General features: G+C 44.9%; 1 protein-coding gene across 8 annotated transcripts in view; it reads left to right on the top strand.

The window, feature by feature from the left end:
- The window catches only part of LOC135032268 (CYFIP-related Rac1 interactor A-like), a 144,383-nt gene that overhangs the window by 116,756 nt on the left and 6,458 nt on the right, over nucleotides 1–21,169 (top strand). For all 8 annotated transcript variants that reach the window (XM_063954073.1, XM_063954074.1, XM_063954080.1 and 5 more), the window contains 2 exons: nucleotides 10,076–10,202; nucleotides 21,021–21,091. In XM_063954073.1, coding sequence (XP_063810143.1) covers nucleotides 10,076–10,202; nucleotides 21,021–21,091 — 198 coding nt within the window. The remainder of the gene's footprint in view (nucleotides 1–10,075; nucleotides 10,203–21,020; nucleotides 21,092–21,169) is intronic.

The following is a 21,169-nucleotide window of genomic DNA, read 5'->3' on the forward strand; positions in this document are numbered from 1 at the left end:
CCACTGTGACTGGCTGGTCACTGGAATGACTGATGGCCAGGACACTACGACTGGTCTGATGCAGCACAACACAACAACACTGTAAGGGACTTGTTGTTGTTGTTATTATTATTATTACTACCGTATATACTCGAGTATAAGTCGACCCGAATATAAGCCGAGGCACCTAATTTTACCCCAAAAACCTGGGAAAACTTATTGACTCGAGTATAAGCCTAGGGTGGGAAATGCAGCTCTAGCCGTACACAGCCCTCAGTGCCAGATATGCCCTCATACTGCCAGATATGCCCCCACAGTGCCAGATGTGCCAGATATGCCCCACAGTGCCAGATATGCCCCACAGTGCCAGATGTGCCAGATATGCCCCACAGTGCTAGATATGCCCCACAGTGCCAGATATGCCCCACAGTGCCAGATATGCCCCACAGTGCCAGATGTGCCTGATATGCCCCACAGTGCCAGATGTGCCCCACAGTGCTAGATACTTACCCTCCGTCGCTCCCACGCTGTCTTCTGAAGGAGGGACACGGAGAGCGCAGTGCGCGGCTTTCCTGTGTCCCTCCTGCGTCTCCGGCAGCAGCGGCGTGTGTTAAAGGAAGTGCCGGTTCGTGCACTTCCTTTAACACACACACCGCCGGAGATGCAAGAGGGACACAGGAGAGCCGCGCGCTGCGCTCTCCGTGTCCCTCCTAACGCTGACTCGATTATAAGCCGAGGTGGCTTTTTCAGCACAAAAAAACGTGCTGAAAAAGTCGGCTTATAATCGAGTATATACGGTATACGGCAGCAGTGGGCATATAGCAGCAGCGTATACCACTGTGACTGCCTCATCACTGGAATGACTGATGGCCAGGACACTACCACTGGTCTGATGCAGCACAACACAACAACACTGTAAGGGACTTATACAGCTACACTGGATATATGGCAGCAGAGGACACCACCACTGTGACTGGTCACTGGACTGATGCTGCACAAGAGAGACACTACCCCTGGTCTGATGCAAGACAACACAGTAAAAATGCAAGGGACTTCTACAGCAGCCAGCAGCACTAGGGACATATAGCAGCAGAGGACACCAACACTGTAACTGGCTGGACTGATGCAGCACAATACACTGACTACACTGGACTGGACTGAGCAGCACAAGACTCGCCACCCCACTTTCCCACTCACACAGACACTGAGGACACGTCCTCTCAATACACTCTCCGAGACTGGAGTGAAAATGGCTGCGACGCGCGGCTCTTTATATGGAATCCAAATCCTGCGAGAATCCGACAGCGGGATGATGACGTTTTGCCTCGTTCTGGTTTCCGAGTCAGGCGGGAAAACCCGAGCCGGGCTCGGAACCGGGTTCAGAACGTGAAGTTTGGTACGGTTCGGTTCTCTGAGAACCGAACCCGCTCATCTCTAATATATATATCATACAAAACTCCCAAATTGCGCCAATTGAAAAGAAGGTAAATAATATTGAACTATTGGGCTGCCCTATTTCACCAAGATCCCTGTTAGAAAGAACTTAAAGTGGAGAATGTGTGTAGCAGTAGTGAAATTGGCGCCCCAAGGAAATGACAATTTATCAGAACCTCTTGTCTATATTTAAACATTTATACCGCTTTACAGTACATATGACAAAAGTTGAACAGTGAGTTCCAATTTTAAGACTTTTTAATAAAATACATAAAAAGTGACAACAGTGTCCTGCATACATATAAATGTGCATCCGGAAAGTATTCAAAGCACTTAAATTTTACACATTTTGTTATGTTACAGCCTTATTCCAAAATAGAATTTCCCTCAAACTTCTACACACAATACCCCATAATGACAACATGAAAAAAGTTTTTTTGAGATTTTTGCAAATTTATTAAAAATAAAAAACTAAGAAATCACATGTACATTAGTGTTAACAGCCTTTGCTCAATACTTTGTTGATGCACCTTTGGCAGCAATTACAGCCTCAAGTATTTTTTAATATGATGCTACAAGCTTGGGACACCTATCTTTAGGCAGTTTCGCCCATTCCTCTTTGCAGCACCTCTCAAGCTCCACCAGGTTGGATGGGAAGCGTCGGTGCACAGCCATTTTCAGATCTCTCCAGAGATGTTCAATCGGATTCAAGTATGGGCTCTGGCTGGGCCACTCAAGGACATTCACAGAGTTGTCCTGAAGCCACTCCTCTGCTATCTTGGCTGTGTACATAGGGTCGTTGTCCTGCTGAAAGATGAACCGTCGCCCCAGTCTAAGGTCAAGAGTGTTCTCGAGCAGGGTTTTATCCAGGATGTCTCTGTACATTGCTGCATTTATCTTTCTCTCTATCCTGACTAGTCTCCCAGTTCCTCCTGCTGAAAAACATCCTCACAGAATGATGCTGCCACCACCATACTTCACTGTAGGGATGGTATTGGCCTGGTGTTTCCTCCAAACATGACGCCTAACATTCACGCCAAAGAGTTCAATCTTTGTCTCATCAGACCAACGAATTTTGTTTCTCATGGTCTGAGAGTCCTTCAGGTACATTTTAGCAAACTCCAGGCGCGCTGCCATGTGCTTTTTACTAAGGAGTGGCTTCCGTCTGGCCACTCTAGCATACAGGCCTGATTGGTGGATTGCTGCAGAGATGGTTGTCCTTCTGGAAGGTTCTCTTCTCTCCACAGAGGAATGCTGTAGCTCTAACAGAGTGACCATCGGTTTCTTGGTCACCTCCCTGACTAGGGCCCTTCTCCACCGATTGCTCAGTTTAGACGGCCGGCCAGCTCTATGAAGAGTCCTGGTGGTTCAGTATTTCTTCCATTTACGGATGATGGAGACCACTATGCTCATTGGGACCTTCAAAGCAGCAGATATTTTTCTGTACCCTTCCCCAGATTTGAGCCTCGAGACAATCCTGTCTCGGAGGTCTACAGACAATTCCTTTGGCTTCATGCTTGGTTTGTGCTCAGACATGCACTGTCAAGTGTGGGACCTTATATAGACAGGTGTGTGCCTTTCAAAATCATGTTCAGTCAACTGAATTTACCACAGGTGGACTCCAATTAAGCTGTAGGAACATCTCAAGGATGATCAGTGGAAACGGGATGCACCTGAGCTCAATTTTGAGCTTCATGCAAACGCTGTGAATACTTATGTACATCTGATTTCTTAGTTATTTATTTTTAATAAATTAGCAAAAATCTTTAAAAAAAATAAATTTCATGTTGTCATTATGGGGTATTGTGTGTAGAATTCTGAGGGGGAAAAATAAATTTATTCCATTTTGGAATAAGGCTGTAACATAACAAAATGTGGAAAAAGTGAAGCGCTGTGAATACCTTCCGGATGGTGTGTGTGTGTGTGTGTGTGTGTGTGTGTGTGTGTGTGTGTGTGTGTGTGTATATATATATATATATATATATATTGTTAAAGAATGGAGAGCGCACTCATAAATGCATAAAAAGTAACACCTTTACTTGTAACAAATGTTCACATACATTGAAGTTAAAATTCACCAACAACTGTATTTTCACCGTGACTTAGCCACTCCGATGTTCGGATCCACGGCTCGTCTCTACACCGGCTCTGTTCCCGGAGGATGACGTCACAGCGTCCACGTCAAATCAGCCACGCTCGGGCGTGGCTGATTTGACGTGGACGCTGTGACGTCATCCTCCGGGAACAGAGCCGGTGTAGAGACGAGCCGTGGATCCGAACATCGGAGTGGCTAAGTCACGGTGAAAATACCGTTGTTGATGAATTTTAACTTCAATGTATGTGAACATTTGTTACAAGTAAAGGTGTTACTTTTTATGCATTTATGAGTGCGCTCTCCATTCTTTAACAATCTTTACAAATACTCCAGTGGCGTGGAGAGGATTTGAAGCAGCACTCAACTGGAAATTAACTCTGGATACTATTAAATCCTGGTGCGCAACACTGAACTTTGTGGAGAATATATATATATGTATATATATATATATATATATATATATACACACACACACACACATACAGGTTGAGTTTCCCATATTCAAATATCCGAAATACGGAATATTCCGAAATACAGACTTTTTTGAGCGAGAGTGAGATAGTGAAACTTTTGTTTTCTGATGGCTCAATGTACACAAACTTTGTTTAATACACACAGTTATTAAAAATATTGTATTAAATGACCTTCAGGCTGTGTGTATAAGGTGTATATGTAACATAAATGCATTCTGTGCTTAGATTTAGGTCCCATTGCCATGATATCTCATTATGGTATGCAATTATTCCAAAATACGGAAAAATCCGATATCCAAAATACCTCTGGTCCTAAGCATTTTGGATAAGGGATACTCAACCTGTATATATATATATATATATATATATACCGACACACACAGAAATAGTGTGTGTGACTGGGATAGTGGTGCCTTGTTTAATAAATGTGCGGCATTTCTTCACTAAGCCTGGAGAGAGTGCCCTTCACACTCTAATGGCAGTACAACCACTATAGGGATGAACCGTTTCAGACTGAACATTAAGGAGCTCCCCAGCTATTGTTACGGATGTGGATGAGAGTGAAGAACTAGTATATACACAAGCTTTGATAATGCACATAATTATTACAAATATTGTATAAAATTAGCTTCAGGCTATGTGTATTTGGTGTATATAAAACAAATACATTCTGTGTATAGACGTGGGTCCCTTCCCCAAAGATATTTCAATATGTAGAAGCCAATTAACCTACTGTACCTGTATGTTTTTGGCTTGTGGAAAGAAAACAGAGAACTCAGATTAAATCCATGCAAACACAGGAGAACATACAAGCTCCACTAAGTTGAGGCAGTAATTAAAGTTGGAAGAAGTTGTGTGTGGTAGATATAGGAGAGTCATGTCCATCAGCTGTATGTATCCATTATTTATTTATTTATGTATTTAATTAATTAATTAATTGATTAATTAATTAATTAATAACCTTTTAAAAACATTTACATAGCTCCAGCATATTTTATTGCACTTTACAATTGGGAACACAGCACAGACAGAGAAGATGCAAGAGAGCTTTGCTTGCAAGCTCAGATATAATCTATAGGGAAACAGGAATATTACAAGGGTAAAAAGTGCTTAGTACGCTGTATGCTCCAGTCATACAGCAATTTAGGCACCAATTAGGGCCTGACGTTGTTTGGATTTGGAAATAACACATACATTTTGTTTGAACTGTGTGACCGGGTAGATTAGTGGGTAGATCTGGAACTTGCTAAGAATGCTTGTCTGAAGAGAGAGGTTTTCAGGGAACCCTTAAAGCAGGGGTGGGGAACCTCCGGCCCACGGGCCGAATAAGGCCCGAAAAGCCGTTTGTTCCGGCCCACCCGCTTGTGTCAGCGAGACACGCCGTCGCTCAGTCCGGCGGCGGCGTGTCTCAGCTGTCAGGGAAGGGAGGAGAGCGCAGCTACTTGTCTGGCGGCAGCGGCGGGTAGGATCTCAAACCAGCCCGCCGCTGATTCGTGAGCCAATCAGAGCTCGTGGACCGGCAGCCAATCAGGAGCCGCCGCTGCTGGTCCGCGAGCTCTGATTGGCTAACGAACCGGCGGCTGGTTTGAGATCCTACACGCCGCCGCCTGACATAGCCACACTCTCCTCCCTGCCCTGACCCCCCGACAGCTGAGACACGCCATTGGACGGAGCAGCAGCAGCAGCAGCGGTGAGCAGCACAGTGGGGTGGGGGAGCACTGTGGGGGCATTTGTGGATCTGGCTCTGTGGGGGAATATGTGGCTCTGGCACAGTGGGGGCATACCTGGCACTGTGGGGGCAATTTGTATATCTGGCACTGTGGGGGCAATTTGTATATCTGGCACTGTGGGAGCAATTTGTATATCTGGCACTGTGGCGGCATTTGTATATCTGGCACTCTGGCGGCATTTGTATATCTGGCACTCTGGCGGCATTTGTATATCTGGCACTCTGGCGGCATTTGTATATCTGGCACTGTACTATTGGGGGCATATGTGTATCTTGTCCCATTTTAATTGGCCACACCCATTTTTGGCACGCCTCTAAGGAGCAGAACTACTGGGGGGCAGGGTAATTTGAAAGTTGATAATTTTTGTTTGACCCCCGAAGGATTTTATAAATTTCCAAATGGCCCTTGGTAGAAAACACATTCCCCACCCCTGTCTTAAAAGGTTTGTTGGCTAAAAGAAAATCTTGTGTGAGGGAGAGCATTACATAGAATGGGAGCAGCCCCCAAAAAGTCCTGTGACAGTGATACTTTGAGATGAAAAGGGATGTATGTTGGTGTAATGTTTTTTACAGCCTTGTATATTAGTAGTAATATATTATATATTGAATTCTGTAAAATACCTGCAGCCAATGTGAGAACGGACTGTGTGGAAGACCTAGGTAACGTAGGATTTGTATGAGAAGAGAGTGGTCCCAAGTGTCATATACAACAAAGAGATACAGGATAATTAGAATTAATGGCTTCTTGATTTAGCAGTGACCAAATCATTGACCATATTAGTCTCAGTGTTGGGAATGAAAGTCTTACTGATGTGAGGCGAGTATAAGAAAGCCACTTGAGAATCTTCAAGAGTCAAGAAAGCCGAGAGATGGCACAGTAATTTGGTAGTCAGGAGGTTTTGTTTGTTTTGGGGTTTTTTTTAGAATAGGGGTAATCACTGTATCCTTGAATAATAATGGAAAAATACCAGCAAAGGCAATGAGCTTACAGTTTTTAATTAAGGTTGGGATCATCAAAGGATATAGGGCTTGACTGATTTGTAAGGCTGTAGGATTAAGAGGAGAGGCAGTAGATTAGGAAGATGAGACGAGAGTAGATACTTCATCTTCATTTGTGGAATGAATGAAGAGAGTGTGCCAGAGGGTTCAGGGCAGGAACTGGAAAGGTTTCTGGCTAAGGAAGACTACACCATTTCATGTCTGATGGTAGCTGGTGGGTTTGGTGTTGGAAGGTTGAGAAGAGACTAAAATGTAAAAAAAGTCACTTGTGATTAGAAGTCTGAGCAGAGATAAGAGACTGAAAGCATGTTTGCAGTGTCCAGAGCATTTCTATAGCAGTGGTAGATAAGAGTAAAGTATATGTGGTGAAGTCATAAGAAGTGTGAGATTTAGGACAATGACATACTACTTTGAAGATGTTGCATTTTTAGTGTGCCATGGAAGACATCGAGGTCGATGTAGATTGTGAAGAGTAGCTGGTATCAATCAATGGCTGTTGCTACTGTTTTGGCGCTGCTGGGAGCGGCACTGCCAGGAATGTAGGCACAGGGCCGGTTCTAGACCTTGTGGCACCCAGGGTGAAAGTTCCCTTTGGGGCGTGGCTTGATGGGGGAAGGGGCGTGGTTACCATTATGCCCCCTGTAGCTGTGTCCCCTGTAGTTTTTCCCCCTGTAGTGTTGGGCCCCCTATAGCTGTGCTCCCAGTAGTTGGGTCCCCTTTAACTGTGCCCCCAGTATTAATGCCCCTAGTAGCGCCGCTTACCCCCAAAAATAAAAAAATAAAAAAATACCAGCCCGCTCCTGCTTCCCGACCACTGCTGCAATATGTAATATGCTTGTGCTTTGAAGCTGGACCATTAAATATCTTTACATCTAGTCCTGGAGTGCCGTGCCTGTCTGGAGCATTTGATTGTTCGGACTCTACTATGTATATATATATATATACATATATATATATATATATATATATCTCCAAACAAAAAAGTCCCGGCACTCCCTGCTCTTTAAGTTACTGGCTGCGGTGCCCTCCTCGAGAAGGTAAGAACTTTCCAAATGTAGGTAGTAGAAATAGGCGGCACTCAGGCAGACTTGTGATGAAGAAAAATGGTTAGTTTAATCCGACATGTTTCGGGGATACCCCCGTCCTCAGGGCCTAACTAGCCAAAAGTGAGTTACATAACAGGTATAAATACACTTAGACAGATACAAGACGTAATGAGACAATTATACTCACCTGTTCAACGGCGCCGAACACCCGCTCGTGGATCCGGCCACCCGCCGCGTCGCCTCCCGCTGACGTCAGTAGCAGGCCGCACCGCCAGCCCGTCTCCATGGACGCCCCCAGATTCATCAATGCGCAGCCCTGCCGCCCGCCTCTCAGGGGGGACGCTTTGCTAGTGTGTCCATCCACCGCTGAGCGTCGTGCCGCGTCACAGGTGTCGCATAGCAACCTAAAAGAAACAATATATATATATAGTATGTGTGTGTATATATATATATATATATATATATATATATATATATATATGTAATGTGTTTATACATGTGTGTGTGTATATACATATAAAAAAGGGGACGCTGTCTGCCGTAATGTGTAAAAGGGGGACGCTGTCTGCCGTAATGTGTAAAAAAGGGGACTCTGTCTGCCGTAATTTGTAAAAAAGGGGGACTGTCTGCCGTAATGTGTAAAAAGGGGACGCTATCTGCCGTAATGTGTAAAAAAGGGGACGCTGTCTGCCGTATTGTGTAAAAAAGGGGACGCTCTCTGCCGTAATGTGTAAAAAAGGGGACGCTGTCTGCCGTAATGTGTAAAAAAGGGGACGCTCTCTGCCGTATTGTGTAAAAAAGGGGACGCTCTCTGCCATATTGTGTAAAAAAGGGGACTCTGTCTGCCATAATGTGTAAAAAGGGGAATCTGTCCGCCGTAAGGTGCAAAAGGGGCTCTACCTGGTGTACCGGAGTTACTGTGCGGCGTATTTGAATAATGGAGACTACTGTGAACCGTTATATATGAATTGGTATTATTTTGTGGCCACACCCCTTCCCCATGAAGCCACGCCCCTATATTTTTGCTGCGCGCCTACGATTCGCACTGCCCCTGTTTTTGCTTGGGGGGGCGCCGATGCCATTTCTTGCACACAGTGCTAAAATGTCTAGTTACGGCACTGCTCCCATAGCACCGCACAGGCACTAGAGATCAATTATGACCTCTAGCGTTTATAGCCGCTCCCACAATGCCGTGCGGTGCGCCTGACATCATCGCGCACCGCACGCCACTAGTAGCGATCTTGCCACGGTGGCGGCGGCGCCCCGGGCAAAAATCCTGCTTGCCTGTGGCAAGATCCGCTACTGTGTAGGCATTGGGGAGAGAAGATGTTACAGAGAAGTATAGAGTTGCTGACAATTAATAGAACTTAGAATTCTGCAGATATGAGGACGCTTTGTCGAGTTTCTCAATAATGTAGATGCCAGAGGAAAATAAATGAAGGAGCCAGGCAGATAAATATTCAAGTAATTGATGCTGTGGAGTGGTAGGGAACAGCAACATGCAGGGAACAAGGTTTGAAAATTCAGGTATTCCGTACCTGAAAAGATGTGAACGTGAGTGATAGGACACTTGTTTGAACTGTAATTGTACAGTTTAGAGAAAGGAGTAAACCAACCCCCATCCACTTGTCCGCCTACAAGCCTCCGGGTGTGGGCGATGTGGACAGCCCCGTGTCTTAAAGGGCAGCATCTCATTGTGTGAAACATGCTTCTGGTATTGCCAGCAGGTTGCGGTAGAGCGGAAGAGGAATGATGAGACTCACCCCTCTACGTGACGTTGCTATAGTGATAATATGTGTGTACAACTGAATATAATGTGATTAAATGAGGTAGTCTGTTGTACTGTGACACAGCATGAAGTATTTCACAATTCACATCCTTAAGTACCATACTCTTATGTTTACTTTCCAGTTTCAAATATTTAAATTTTGTGGTCTTATAGGTCATTAAGAGACTATGGGGTCTATTTTCTAAGCCTTGGATGGAGAAAAGGTGGACGGAGATAAAGTACCAGCCAATCAGCTGTTAACTGTCATTTTTCAAAGTAAGCCTGTAACATGGCATTTAGGAGCTGATTGGCTGGTACTTTATCTCCATCCAATGCTTAGTAAATAGACCCCTGATTCTGAATCGGCGCAAAACGCTTGCAAGAGTGTCCGTTCACTGCAGCCTGATTTGCTACTTTATGCTAATGCGAATAGCTGCCTGCTTTTGGACTTGCATATGACACAGTATCAGGTTCTAAATTATAAAAGTATATAGTGATCTTCCACCAAAACACACAATCTAATGTCTATTTCTAATATTTTTTTTACCTCAGTGGGTATCGCAGCCGTTTCACCAGCACTGAGACACTGCTATTCTGCATGCGAGTGATGGTCGGCGTTATCATTCTATATGATCACGTGCATCCGGTTGGAGCATTTGCAAAAACCTCCAAAATTGATGTGAGTATGCAACTTGTAATGTACAATCCATGCAACGTGTAATGTACAATCCATGCAACTTGTAATGTACACAAACCAATGTGGCCTAATGAGGAGGTCAAAAAAGAAATGGCTAATTAGGGGGGGGGGGGCTTTCAAAGCATTTAAATCAATTGGAGGGGAGGAGGCATTCCAGTATTACTAGGAATGCAATAAAAGGTGCAAAAAGGTAATAAGAGCAGCTAAAACTGTAAACGAAAAGCAAATCGCTATAGAAAGTAAAGCCAATCCTGAAAAGTTTTAAAAATACATAAACAGTAAAAGGTTAAAAAAAGAGAATGTAGGTCCATTAAAAGATGAACTGGGAGCCTTGATAAACAATGACAAAATAAAAGTGGATATACTGAACAATTTTTTTTCATCAGTATTCACCAGGGAGAATCAGACAGTGACAGTAGTGCATAACGACAGTGATGATAATGATTTGTGGCTAGATACTTGTTTAAGTGAGGAAGTAGTCCCAGAGAGACTAAGCAACATAAAGATTAATAAATCACCGGGCCCAGATGGTTTTCACCCGAGGGTTATTATGGAGCTTAGGGCTCAGCTAGAAAAACCCTTATACTATAGTTCAATTAGATCAGGTACGGTACCGAGGGATTGGCGTATAGCTGAGGTAGTGCCATTATTTAAAAAGGGATCTAAAAATCATCCTGGGAACTATCGACCAGTTAGTATAACCTCTATAGTGGGTAAAATATTGGAAGGAATTTTGAGGGATAGCATAGAGCAGAGGTTCTCAAACTCGGTTCTCAGGACCCCACACAGTGCATGTTTTGCAGGTCTCCTCACAGAATCGCAAGTGAAATAATTAGCTCCACTTGTGGACCTTTTAAAATGTGTCAGTGAGTAATTACTACACCTGTGCACTTGCTGGGTTACCTGCAAAACATGCACTGTGTGGGGTCCTGAGGACCGAGTTTGAGAACCACTGGCATAGAGGATTATCTGCAGAATTCTAAGTTTATTGGCAATAGTCAGCATGGGTTTGTGAGGGACAGATCGTGTCAAACAAACAATTAGTTTCTACGAGGAAGTGAGCGATAATTTCGACCAGGGTAAAGCAGTGGATGTGGTGTTTTTAGATTTTGCAAAAGCCTTCGATACAGTGCCTTACAGGAGACTGATCACCAAATTAAGGGAACTTGGACTAGTAAATACTATTTGTACATGGATAGGAAATTGGCTGGATAACAGGGCACAACGAGTAGTGGTTAATGGGATGTTCTCCAGCTGGGCACCAGTAGTCAGCGGAATACCACAAGCGTCCGTAATTGGCTCACTGCTGTTCACTATATTTATTAATGATCTAGAAATAGGCCTGGGAAGCACAGTGTCAATCTTTGCAGATGATACTAAATTGTGTAAGGTAATTAATTCAGAAATTAATTTGGAGTCTCTACAGAATGGACTTACTTAAACTTGAAACTTGAGAGTCTAAATGGGGAATAAGATTCAATATTGAAAAATGCAAAGTTATGCACTTTGGGATTAGAAACAAACTTGCATCCTACACACTTAATGGGGAAAATATAGGGGTAGCAGTAGTGGAAAAAGATTTGGGGGTGCTCATAGATAATAGGCTTAATAACAGTACACAATGTCAAAATGCAGCAAAGAAGGCAAGTAAAGTCCATTGGTACGTCCGCATTTGGAATATTGTGTTCAATTTTTGGCACCATATTATAAAAAAGATATTGGGAAGCTCGAAAGAGTGCAAAGGCGAGCTACTAAATTGATGAAAGGGTTAGAGCAGGCCTGGCCAACCTGTGGCTCTCCAGATGTTGTGAAACTACACATCCCAGCATGCCCTGTCACAGTAATAGCTTTCCCTAATAGCAAAACTGTGGCAAAGCATGATGGGACTTGTAGTTTTGCAACAGCTGGAGAGCCACAGGTTGGCCAGGCCTGGGTTAGAGACACTGGAATATGAGGAAAGGCTTACTGGGTTAAATATGTATTCCCTTGAAAAGTGGAGACTAAGGAGACATTATTAATAACTTCAGATATGTAAAGGGTCAATACAAAAAGAGTTAGCAGGGGATCTGTTTATTAATAACACACTGTATAATTATGTAAATAGAAATTAGAGTTAATATTATTATAATCTCCCACACTTCATATCACCTGAAATAGCTTTTTCTTCCTTCTCATAAATCACTAAATAAATATATTTGAGAAACTGTATCTCTATTGTATTATTCCCTCACCCTTTGTGCTTAGAACTTAAAACTATAGATCCAGGGGCGTAGCTATTCCAAATGGGGACCCACAGCAAACTTTTCAGGGCCCCCCTTGCACCGCAACCTCAACCCTACGACCCTGCCCCCCAAACCGCTTTGCATCCCCCCGTACTCCCAAACTAGGCCCTTACCTCCTGTGCCCCGTGGCTTCTCTTTTAGCAGTGTGCTTCTGCTGCAGGCACATCTGCTGTCAGTGTCCTTTTCTTTTTTTTCAAAGTAATTTTTATTCACAGGATCACAAATGCAAACAGGTACCAACAGCTAGTGGTTTCAGCAGGTTACATTACAAATATAGCATAACAGTTGGCAATTATAAAGAAAAAACAAACAGTGACCCATTTTTGACCCAGAAAGCGGATGGTATAAAATAGAAAAAGGGCCAGTCAACAGCGTAGCTAACCGACGAACAGTAAAGAGTAAGAGTAGAAGAGGATCGAGAAGAGAGAAAGACAGAGAAGAAGAGAAAAAAGGAGAAGAATGGACAGAATAGGATAGAGTCCCCGGGAGGGTCCCATCAAATATGGTGCAGGGTATCACAGATTAAAGGGTGAAGGGGCATGCTGGGTTGCCAGCCATGGACTCCAAATTTTCTCGAATGACTTAGAGGAGCAATTTATGATGCTAGTCATGTAATCCATGCGGTAAACGTACCAGATATGGGCAATTATAGATTGCATGGAAGGCGGAATAGGGTTTTTCCAATCTGCAGCTAGTTAACATGTTGTTGCGGATACTATATGACGTAACGATTTATTTTTAAATTTTGTTAGTGTTGGTAGGTTTAAGGGGAGGGGAATGTATTTAGGGTCAGAAGGAATAGAGATCTGCAACAAACTAGATATAAAGTTAATCACCTCCCTGCACATATGCACTATTTTAGGACATGACCACCATATGTGTAGAAAAGAGCCCTCTGCGCCACATGCTCTCCAACATCTATCCGACGTATCCGGGTACATTTTGCTCAAGCGAGATGGTACATAATACCATCTATATAATAATTTATAGACATTCTCTTTGATTCTAACGCAGATGGAATTAGACGCTGCGTTACCCCAGGCCTCAGACCATTCCTCGTCATCTAAAGCCGAGCCTAGGTCCGTTTCCCAAGCTCTCTCATGAGGATCACGCTGAGAGGGAGTATCCCCAGTGAGAGTAGTATATATGAGGGAAATTAAGCCTTTGGTTGAGTGACGTCTGAAACATATAGTCTCAAACATGGTCAGGGGCCTTCTAGAAAGGATGCGGCCCATTGAGGAATGAAAATGTGTAAGTTGTAAAAATTTATAAAAATACCTAGAGGGAATATCAATAGTTTCTTGAACCTGAGAAAACTGTGGAAAGTTAGTATCACTTGTAATATCATTTAGATATAAGATACCTCTATCTTGCCAAGGAATGCAAATGCAGGGTTGTGTAATATTGGGATGACAGGAGATGGGGCCAAGCCATATTTCCTATTGGCAAAGTCCCAAATCGTTAGTGAGCGGGAAACTACGGGATGGGATGCTATAGTTCTGGGGCGGCAGGATTTCGAAAGCCAGAGAAGAGAGAGTAGAGAGACCCACTTCGGCGGCTTCTATAGATACCCAGACCCTTCTAGATTCGGGGTTGCACCATTGTACGCAGTGTGAGATCTGTGTGGCTAAATAATATCTTCTGAAGTCTGGGATGCCTAAGCCGCCACTAAGTGTTGGGCGCTGTAAGAGTTTCAATCGGACACGGGGACGTTTATGCGCCCATATCAATTGTGACGTATGAAATTGTAAGAATTTAAAAACAGATGGAGGAACAAATATCGGGAGGGTCTGAAACAGGTAAAGTATCCGAGGGAGCACGTTCATCTTCACCGAGTTTACCCTACCTATCCAGGAGATAAAGAGGCTAGACCAAGAAGACAAATCTGACTTAATTCGATCTAGAAGCCTAGGGAAATTAGCTTGGTAAAGTTGATGATGGCTATGTGTTAGAAAAATACCTAGGTATTTGATCTTTTGCTTGTGCCATTGAAATGGAAAGGAATTTTCCAATGAGAGCTTGGTCGGGCCAGGGATATAAAAATTCAATACTTCAGTCTTTCTCGTATTAAGTTTATTGCCTGAATATTTAGAGTAGAGGTCTATCTCAGAGAGGAGCGGTTGGAACGACTGAGATGGCGATCCCAGAGATATTAGGACATCGTCAGCATATAGCGCAATTTTATGTTCAGAAGGGCCTACCCGCACTCCAGCTATATCTATATTAGCTCGGATCCTTGCTGCCAGCGGTTCCATAACCAGGGCAAATAGCAACAGGGAGAGCGGGCATCCCTGTCTGGTGCCGTTAGTGATGTTGAACGCGGAAGAGGTGAGGCGATTAACAGAAACCGTGGCAGTAGGGGATCTGTAAAGCGCCGAGACACCTTCTAGGAATTTGCCAGAAAAGCCCATCCTCTCGGAGTACTGAGAAAGCAAAGTGCCAAGAAATTCTGTCAAAAGCCTTCTCAGCATCCAATGCTAGCAACAACGAGGGTAGCTTCTGTTTATGGATAGAGTGAATCAAATCTATGGCTCTACTGGTATTATCGGAGGCCTGGCGGCCAGAAATAAAGCCCACTTGGTCTGGGTGTATCAGTTGCGTAAGCAGGGGAGCTAGGCGGTTGGCTAAAATGTTAATGTATATCTTAAGATCTACGTTCAGCAAAGAAATCAGGCGATAGTTGGAACATCTTGTTGGATCCCTCTCCGGCTTCGGAATCACAATAATGTCCGCTTGTACCCTCGCTGGCGCAAATGATGCTCCCTCTAGAACACTATTAAAGAGCGAGGTAAGGTATGGGGCCAGTTCCGTATGGAATGTTTTGTAATACTGAGCAGTAAAGCCATCTAAACCAGGGACAGCTGACGACCGCATGGATTTAATAGCGGCAACCGTCTCTTCCAGCGATATATCCACATTAAGAAAAGAAATCTGTGGTTCTGTCAAGCCCGGCAAGGGTGCACCCAACAAGTATGAACATGCTCCCCCCGGGCCCCATCGGGGGGGGGGGGGGGGGAGAGGGGGGGCAGGGAGATTATATAAGGAGCTATAATAGTCCCGAAATTCCTCCACCATCAATTTATGATCATAAGTGAGTGCGTCTAATGTAGAAGAATGTAGTTTTTCTATCAGTCCCATAGCTCGCTTACTTCTCAACTTATTAGCCAAGAGACTATCAATTTTATCCGCTGTATCGTAAAATTTTTGACGGCGCTTCTGTAGTATAGCTGCCGCTCTCCGCGATAAAAGGGTGTTTAACTGACCTCTGAGGTTATTTATCTGGGAAAGTAGGGAGTCGCACGGGGCAATTTTATGTTGGGCTAAAAGCGCAGAAATTTTAGATTCCAATGAGGAAATTTCCTGTGCTGCTTTCTTACGTATGGCTGAGGCCTTAGACATAATATGGCCGCGAATAGTGGCTTTATGTGCTTCCCAAACTAGGCTAGGAGAGACTTCTGGGGAGGCATTTTCCTCAAAGAAAAATTTCAGGTTCAATTTGGTGTCTAAGAGGGTAGAGGGGTGCGAAAGAAGAGTATCGTCAAGACGCCATTTACGGGATTTATTAGGTGTTCCATAGAAGTCTACCAGGATATACACCCCTGCATGATCCGTCCATGAACAGGGAGTGATGCCTGAATCAGATATCAACGTCGAGAGTGAGTGAGATACGTGTATCATATCTATTCGAGAGTAATGCGATGAGGTGCAGAGAAGTGGGTATAGTCTCTAGCGTTGGAGTGTTTAAGATGCCAGGTGTCTCGTAAATCAAGCTGCGTGAGGGAGGATGTCAATGTGAGGGCAGCATCAGATGGGGATGCATCCTTTTTAGTTTTAGGAGCAATAGATTTATCTAAGGAGGGATCCAGCACAGTATTAAAGTCCCCACCTAAAATAATGTGGCCTTGCGCTACTCTATTAAGATGCAAAAAGAGTGTGCGAGGAAAACTGGATTGGTCTTGATTAGGGGCTTATACAGACACTAGCGTTAGAATATCAGTGCGGAGCGTACCAATCACTATCAGGTACCGGCCGTCGGGATCAGCTAGGTTGTAGTGTGGACAAATGGGATGTTACGGTGAATCAATATAGCTACCCCCCTTTTCTTACAGTCAGCAGAGGCAAAAAAGGTCTGGGTAAATTGCTTACCGTGAAGTTGAGAGTGTGTACCGGCGAAATGGGTCTCTTGGAGGAAAACTATATCCGCCGTCTCTCTCCGACAGGCGGACAACATCACTGTACGTTTCTTAGGAGAATTAAGCCCGTTAACATTTATAGAGAACAATTTAAGCGCCATGTGATACCAAAGAACAAAAGAGAAGCAGTGGAAACCCAACCCGGGGAAGAAGGGAAAGGAATGAAGAAGAACTGCAAAAACCAATAATCAGAGACATAGAAGAAAAGAAAGGGATAGAGAACCCATACTGGAGAAAATCCTGAATTATAGGGTCCCAATCAAGGACAGCTATACAAATATAAAACATCATATTCTAAAGTAGCAAATAAAGGGAGCACGGGGGTAGTGGGAACAGCAAGCTAATGCAGGAGAAGCGGGTCCCTCTGGACCTCAATAGTTGAGCCGGCTGGAGCCGAAGATACAATAATGTAACCCAAAATATGAAAAACAGGAGAAGGGATCTGGGAGCGTCGTTGCCCAAAGGAAGAGGCAGTCCCACCATCGGATGACGGTACAGGGAGGAGACCAAGCTTAGCCAACAGATCCTGACCTTGATTTAAGGTTTTTACGGAGTGAGTAGAATTGTTCGCTGTAACTTGTAACATGAAGGGAAATCCCCATCTATATCGTATTTGGTGTTGGCGTAGTTATCGAGTAACAGGCTGGAGGTCCCGTCTCTTTTGAATGGTGGAGGGGTCAAGATCCTGAAAACTTGCAATTGCATATCCCGGAAGTCGATCACTGGAGAGTCTCATAGTGACATCAGAATACGTTCCTTTGAACGAAAATAATGTAGACGAACTATGACATCCCTGGGCGGTTCTGTCGGCGCAGGCTTCGCTCGGAGCGCTCTGTGGGCTCTATCACAGAGACAATCAGCATCTGAAAGGTCAGGTAAGATGTGTTGAAAGAAGTCTTTCAGGAAGGACGGTAGTGCAGAGCTAAGGATTGATTCCGCCACATTGCGGATGCGCAAATTGTTGCGACGGGAGCGATTCTCTTGATCTTCTTGACGTTCTTTGAGGTCCTCCAGCTCATCATGGAGTCTGGAGAGCTCCGAGTCAAGACGCTGTTAAGAGCGACAAAGGTTGTCTGTCTTCGATTCAAGAGCGTCTGTACGATTACCAAGGGCCGTGAGATCAGATTTGAACTCGGCGATAGCTGTGGAAAGTTCTTGCTTAAAGGAGGACTGCACCCCTTCAAGTAAACTGGTCATAACTGCTTGGATCTGTGGGCCTATACTCGTCTCCGATGAACAGGGGGAGGAAGGAGAATCCGTGAGCAATGCAGGAGTTGGGGGGCCCTTAGATTTTTGTCCAAAAAAATTTGTGGGGGCCTGCGTGTTTTTCCTGTTTCTTTACACCATTATGGGAAAGTGAAGAGGGTAGGTGGGATATCACAAATGTAAAAAGAGACACAGACTGTGTTTGTCAGATGTATGTTAAGTAGAAGAGGTAAAGGTATAAAGAAAACTATCACGGTCCAGGTAGGACAAATTGTGTTGCTAGGCCAGCATCCCAGATAGTGCAGAGGGGGAGAGGAGGTCCAGTGACCCCATCGCTATCCTCCTAGGGCAGCTGACAAATACTGATAGCAATCGATAGCAGCGGGACACCAGAGTCGGGGAGAGTAAGGACTAGGCAGCGTCGGAGGGGGGGGGGGGACGAGGGTAGGTGGTCCCACAATCGTACCCAGTCGTCCATGTGTGAGTGTCCCCAGGAGCTGTCTAATGCAGTGTGGCACCGGAACTTGTCCCCTGTCTGGTCTGACGGCAGGCAGTGTGCAGCGCCGGCAACCGGCAGATATAACACTGCTCCAGAGGTTTTTATTTCTCTTAGGGTGGCTGGCAGACGTGTGGTATTGTAAGATGGGGGCTGCACTGTGGCTCCAGGGAGAGCAGGGGCTGTGCAGCACCTAAAGAGCGTCCGTTTGGTATTTATATGGAGATGGATCCCGTTTGCCACCCCCAATATGGCCGCTGTCACTGAGCTCCAGCAGGTCTGCAATAACAGATAAGTTAGCCCAGGAGTCCCCTGTGCTGAGGCACTTCACCAGCCCCACAGAGGGATACTTGCAGCGGGAGAGTCAACCTGCAGGAACAGGAAAAACCTGCTCCCCGGCTCCGCAGCTCTTCCACACGGATTGCCCTGCTTCAGGGACAATATAACAGGGCTCCAGGAGCTGAGTAAACCCAGATGGCTGTATTATAATGGGTTGAATAGGAGGCATTTATCAGGAGCTCTCCCGGGACACCGCTGCTCAGACAGGCTGCAAACCACGCCCATCAGTGTCCTTTTCAGCTCTGTCTCTCCATGATCACTGATGCTGGGAGGAGCCAGACTAATCAATGTCACGCCTTCTGCCAGCGTCAGTGAGAAAGGAGAGACAGAGCCAGCAGTGAAGCTGGCAGCAGATGTGCCTGCAGCAGTAGCACACTGCTTAAAAGAGAAGCCACGAGGCACAGGAGGAGGTGAGGCCAGTGTGTGTAGCTGTCAGAAAGTGAAAGTGGGTGCACGGGGGGCCCATAGCAGCCGTACCCCCTGCACCTACTATTCCTATGCCTATGTATAGAACCTCACACCACACTCACAATATACCATCTGCAGACCAGAACAGTGGCCTCTGCTGCTGATCCTATAACCCTCTCCCTAGACATGAGTAACTGCAAAATGTCAATGGAAAGTCCTGTGGAGTATACAAATATAAATGCATTTTAATATAATATATTCTTACAGTGTAAGTCGAATGAAATATCCCTCACAACCACCCATTCTGGTATCTACATCCACTTTGCCTTAAGTTTAAACATTTAAATTAAGGTGCTTACATTTAATTAATAAAACCTATAGCTTCTTGTAGCTGCCTTTTCTATAAGTTATCAGACTTAATTAGTATTTACTTTAAACAGCTAAAGTAGGAGAATTACAGAAGTTTTGTATTCATGTTATTGGACTGCACATATGGAGCAGGTAGGCATATAGTTATACCACATGGTGGACCTGATTCAGATGTGGTTGTTTGTTCTAGCTGCTGCTGTTGCTATCTTGTGCATTAAGCAATTGTGATTATATGCTAATATGGGGGGTCGTTCCGACCTGTTCGCACGCAGCGGTTCTTCGCTGCGGTGCGAAGGGGTCGGAATTGCAGCTGTGTGCACGCGCGTTGTTGCCCAGCGATGGCAGTCGCCAGGCAACGACGCCAGGACCGAAAAAAGTGATTGCAGGCCCGATCGCAAGAATATTGACAGCGGGAAGGAGGATCGGGGCGTCTACTCACCGTTTCCCGGGCGTGGTAAGGCGAACGCATGCGTTTGGAGATCGGATGTCTGACATCACAGCCTGGACCTTCATCGCTGTATCCGTCACACTGGGTAAGTAGCTGCAGGGCTGGTCTTGTTTTGCAGGAAACTTTATTAGCATAGCAGGGCTGCACAAGCGATCGCAGCCTTGCATGCTAAAATACACTCCCCAATAGGCGGCGTCAAGTTGATCGCACTAGCAGCAAAAAGTTACTATGTGCGATCAACTCGGAATGACCTCCCTGGGTAGAAGCTAATCTGAGCATAGGGACGCCCACTGCAATTGCATCATTTTCGTCCATCAGCGTATAATTGTTGATACATCTGTACCATCATCGCAGGTTGGAACATGTCGCAGAGTCAAACTGCCTCTGTACAGGCGCAGGCTGAGCTGCTCTCCCAGGACGCAGAGTGCTCTCCAGTAGCACGTAAGATCGCAACTGTTATTTTATGCACACCCAGAAAACAGCCATGACACACCTGCGTTTGGGGGTGGGAACAGGGATTGGTTGCCCAAACGCTGTCTTTCTGTCACACACTTTGTGACTAATTCCTCGGTGCAACCGCAATGGCAAATTCACTCGCTGCATGTGCGCACTGCGGCTCAGACGCATGCACAGTAAGAAAACGTTGGCTGATTTGCTTGCAATAGCAGCATTACGACCGCTTCTGAATCAGGCCCGGTATGCAGTCTAACCCGAAATATAAATACTGAGGATTTGACATCAGACAAATATGTAGGAAGAGCCAGACTTTGATTCTCGATACTATCTCCACCTTGTTTCCTGCTACTGCATATACTGCCCCGTACAATGATAGAAAAGATTCAGCGTAGTCACAGATGGTGTAAAATATATTTTATCATTTTGAAACATTTGGTGCATGTAGGGGACAGGTCCACTTTGAATAATTAGTCATCCCAAGGCTGTGAGTAACAGTGCTGCTCTCTGTATGTAACAGTGCTGCTCTCTGTATGTAACAGTGCTGCTCTCTGTATGTAACACAGTGCTGCTCTCTGTATGTAACAGTGCTGCTCTTGTTTGCAGATGAAAGGCTGCATCAAGGTGCTGAAAGACCAACCATCAACAAGCACAGAAGGGCTGCTAAATGCTCTCAGGTATGCAAAAATAAGAATTTACTTACCGATAATTCTATTTCTCGGAGTCCGTAGTGGATGCTGGGGTTCCTGAAAGGA

Source organism: Pseudophryne corroboree, chromosome 2 (assembly GCF_028390025.1).
Source record: "Pseudophryne corroboree isolate aPseCor3 chromosome 2, aPseCor3.hap2, whole genome shotgun sequence".
Classification (NCBI taxonomy): domain Eukaryota; kingdom Metazoa; phylum Chordata; class Amphibia; order Anura; family Myobatrachidae; genus Pseudophryne; species Pseudophryne corroboree.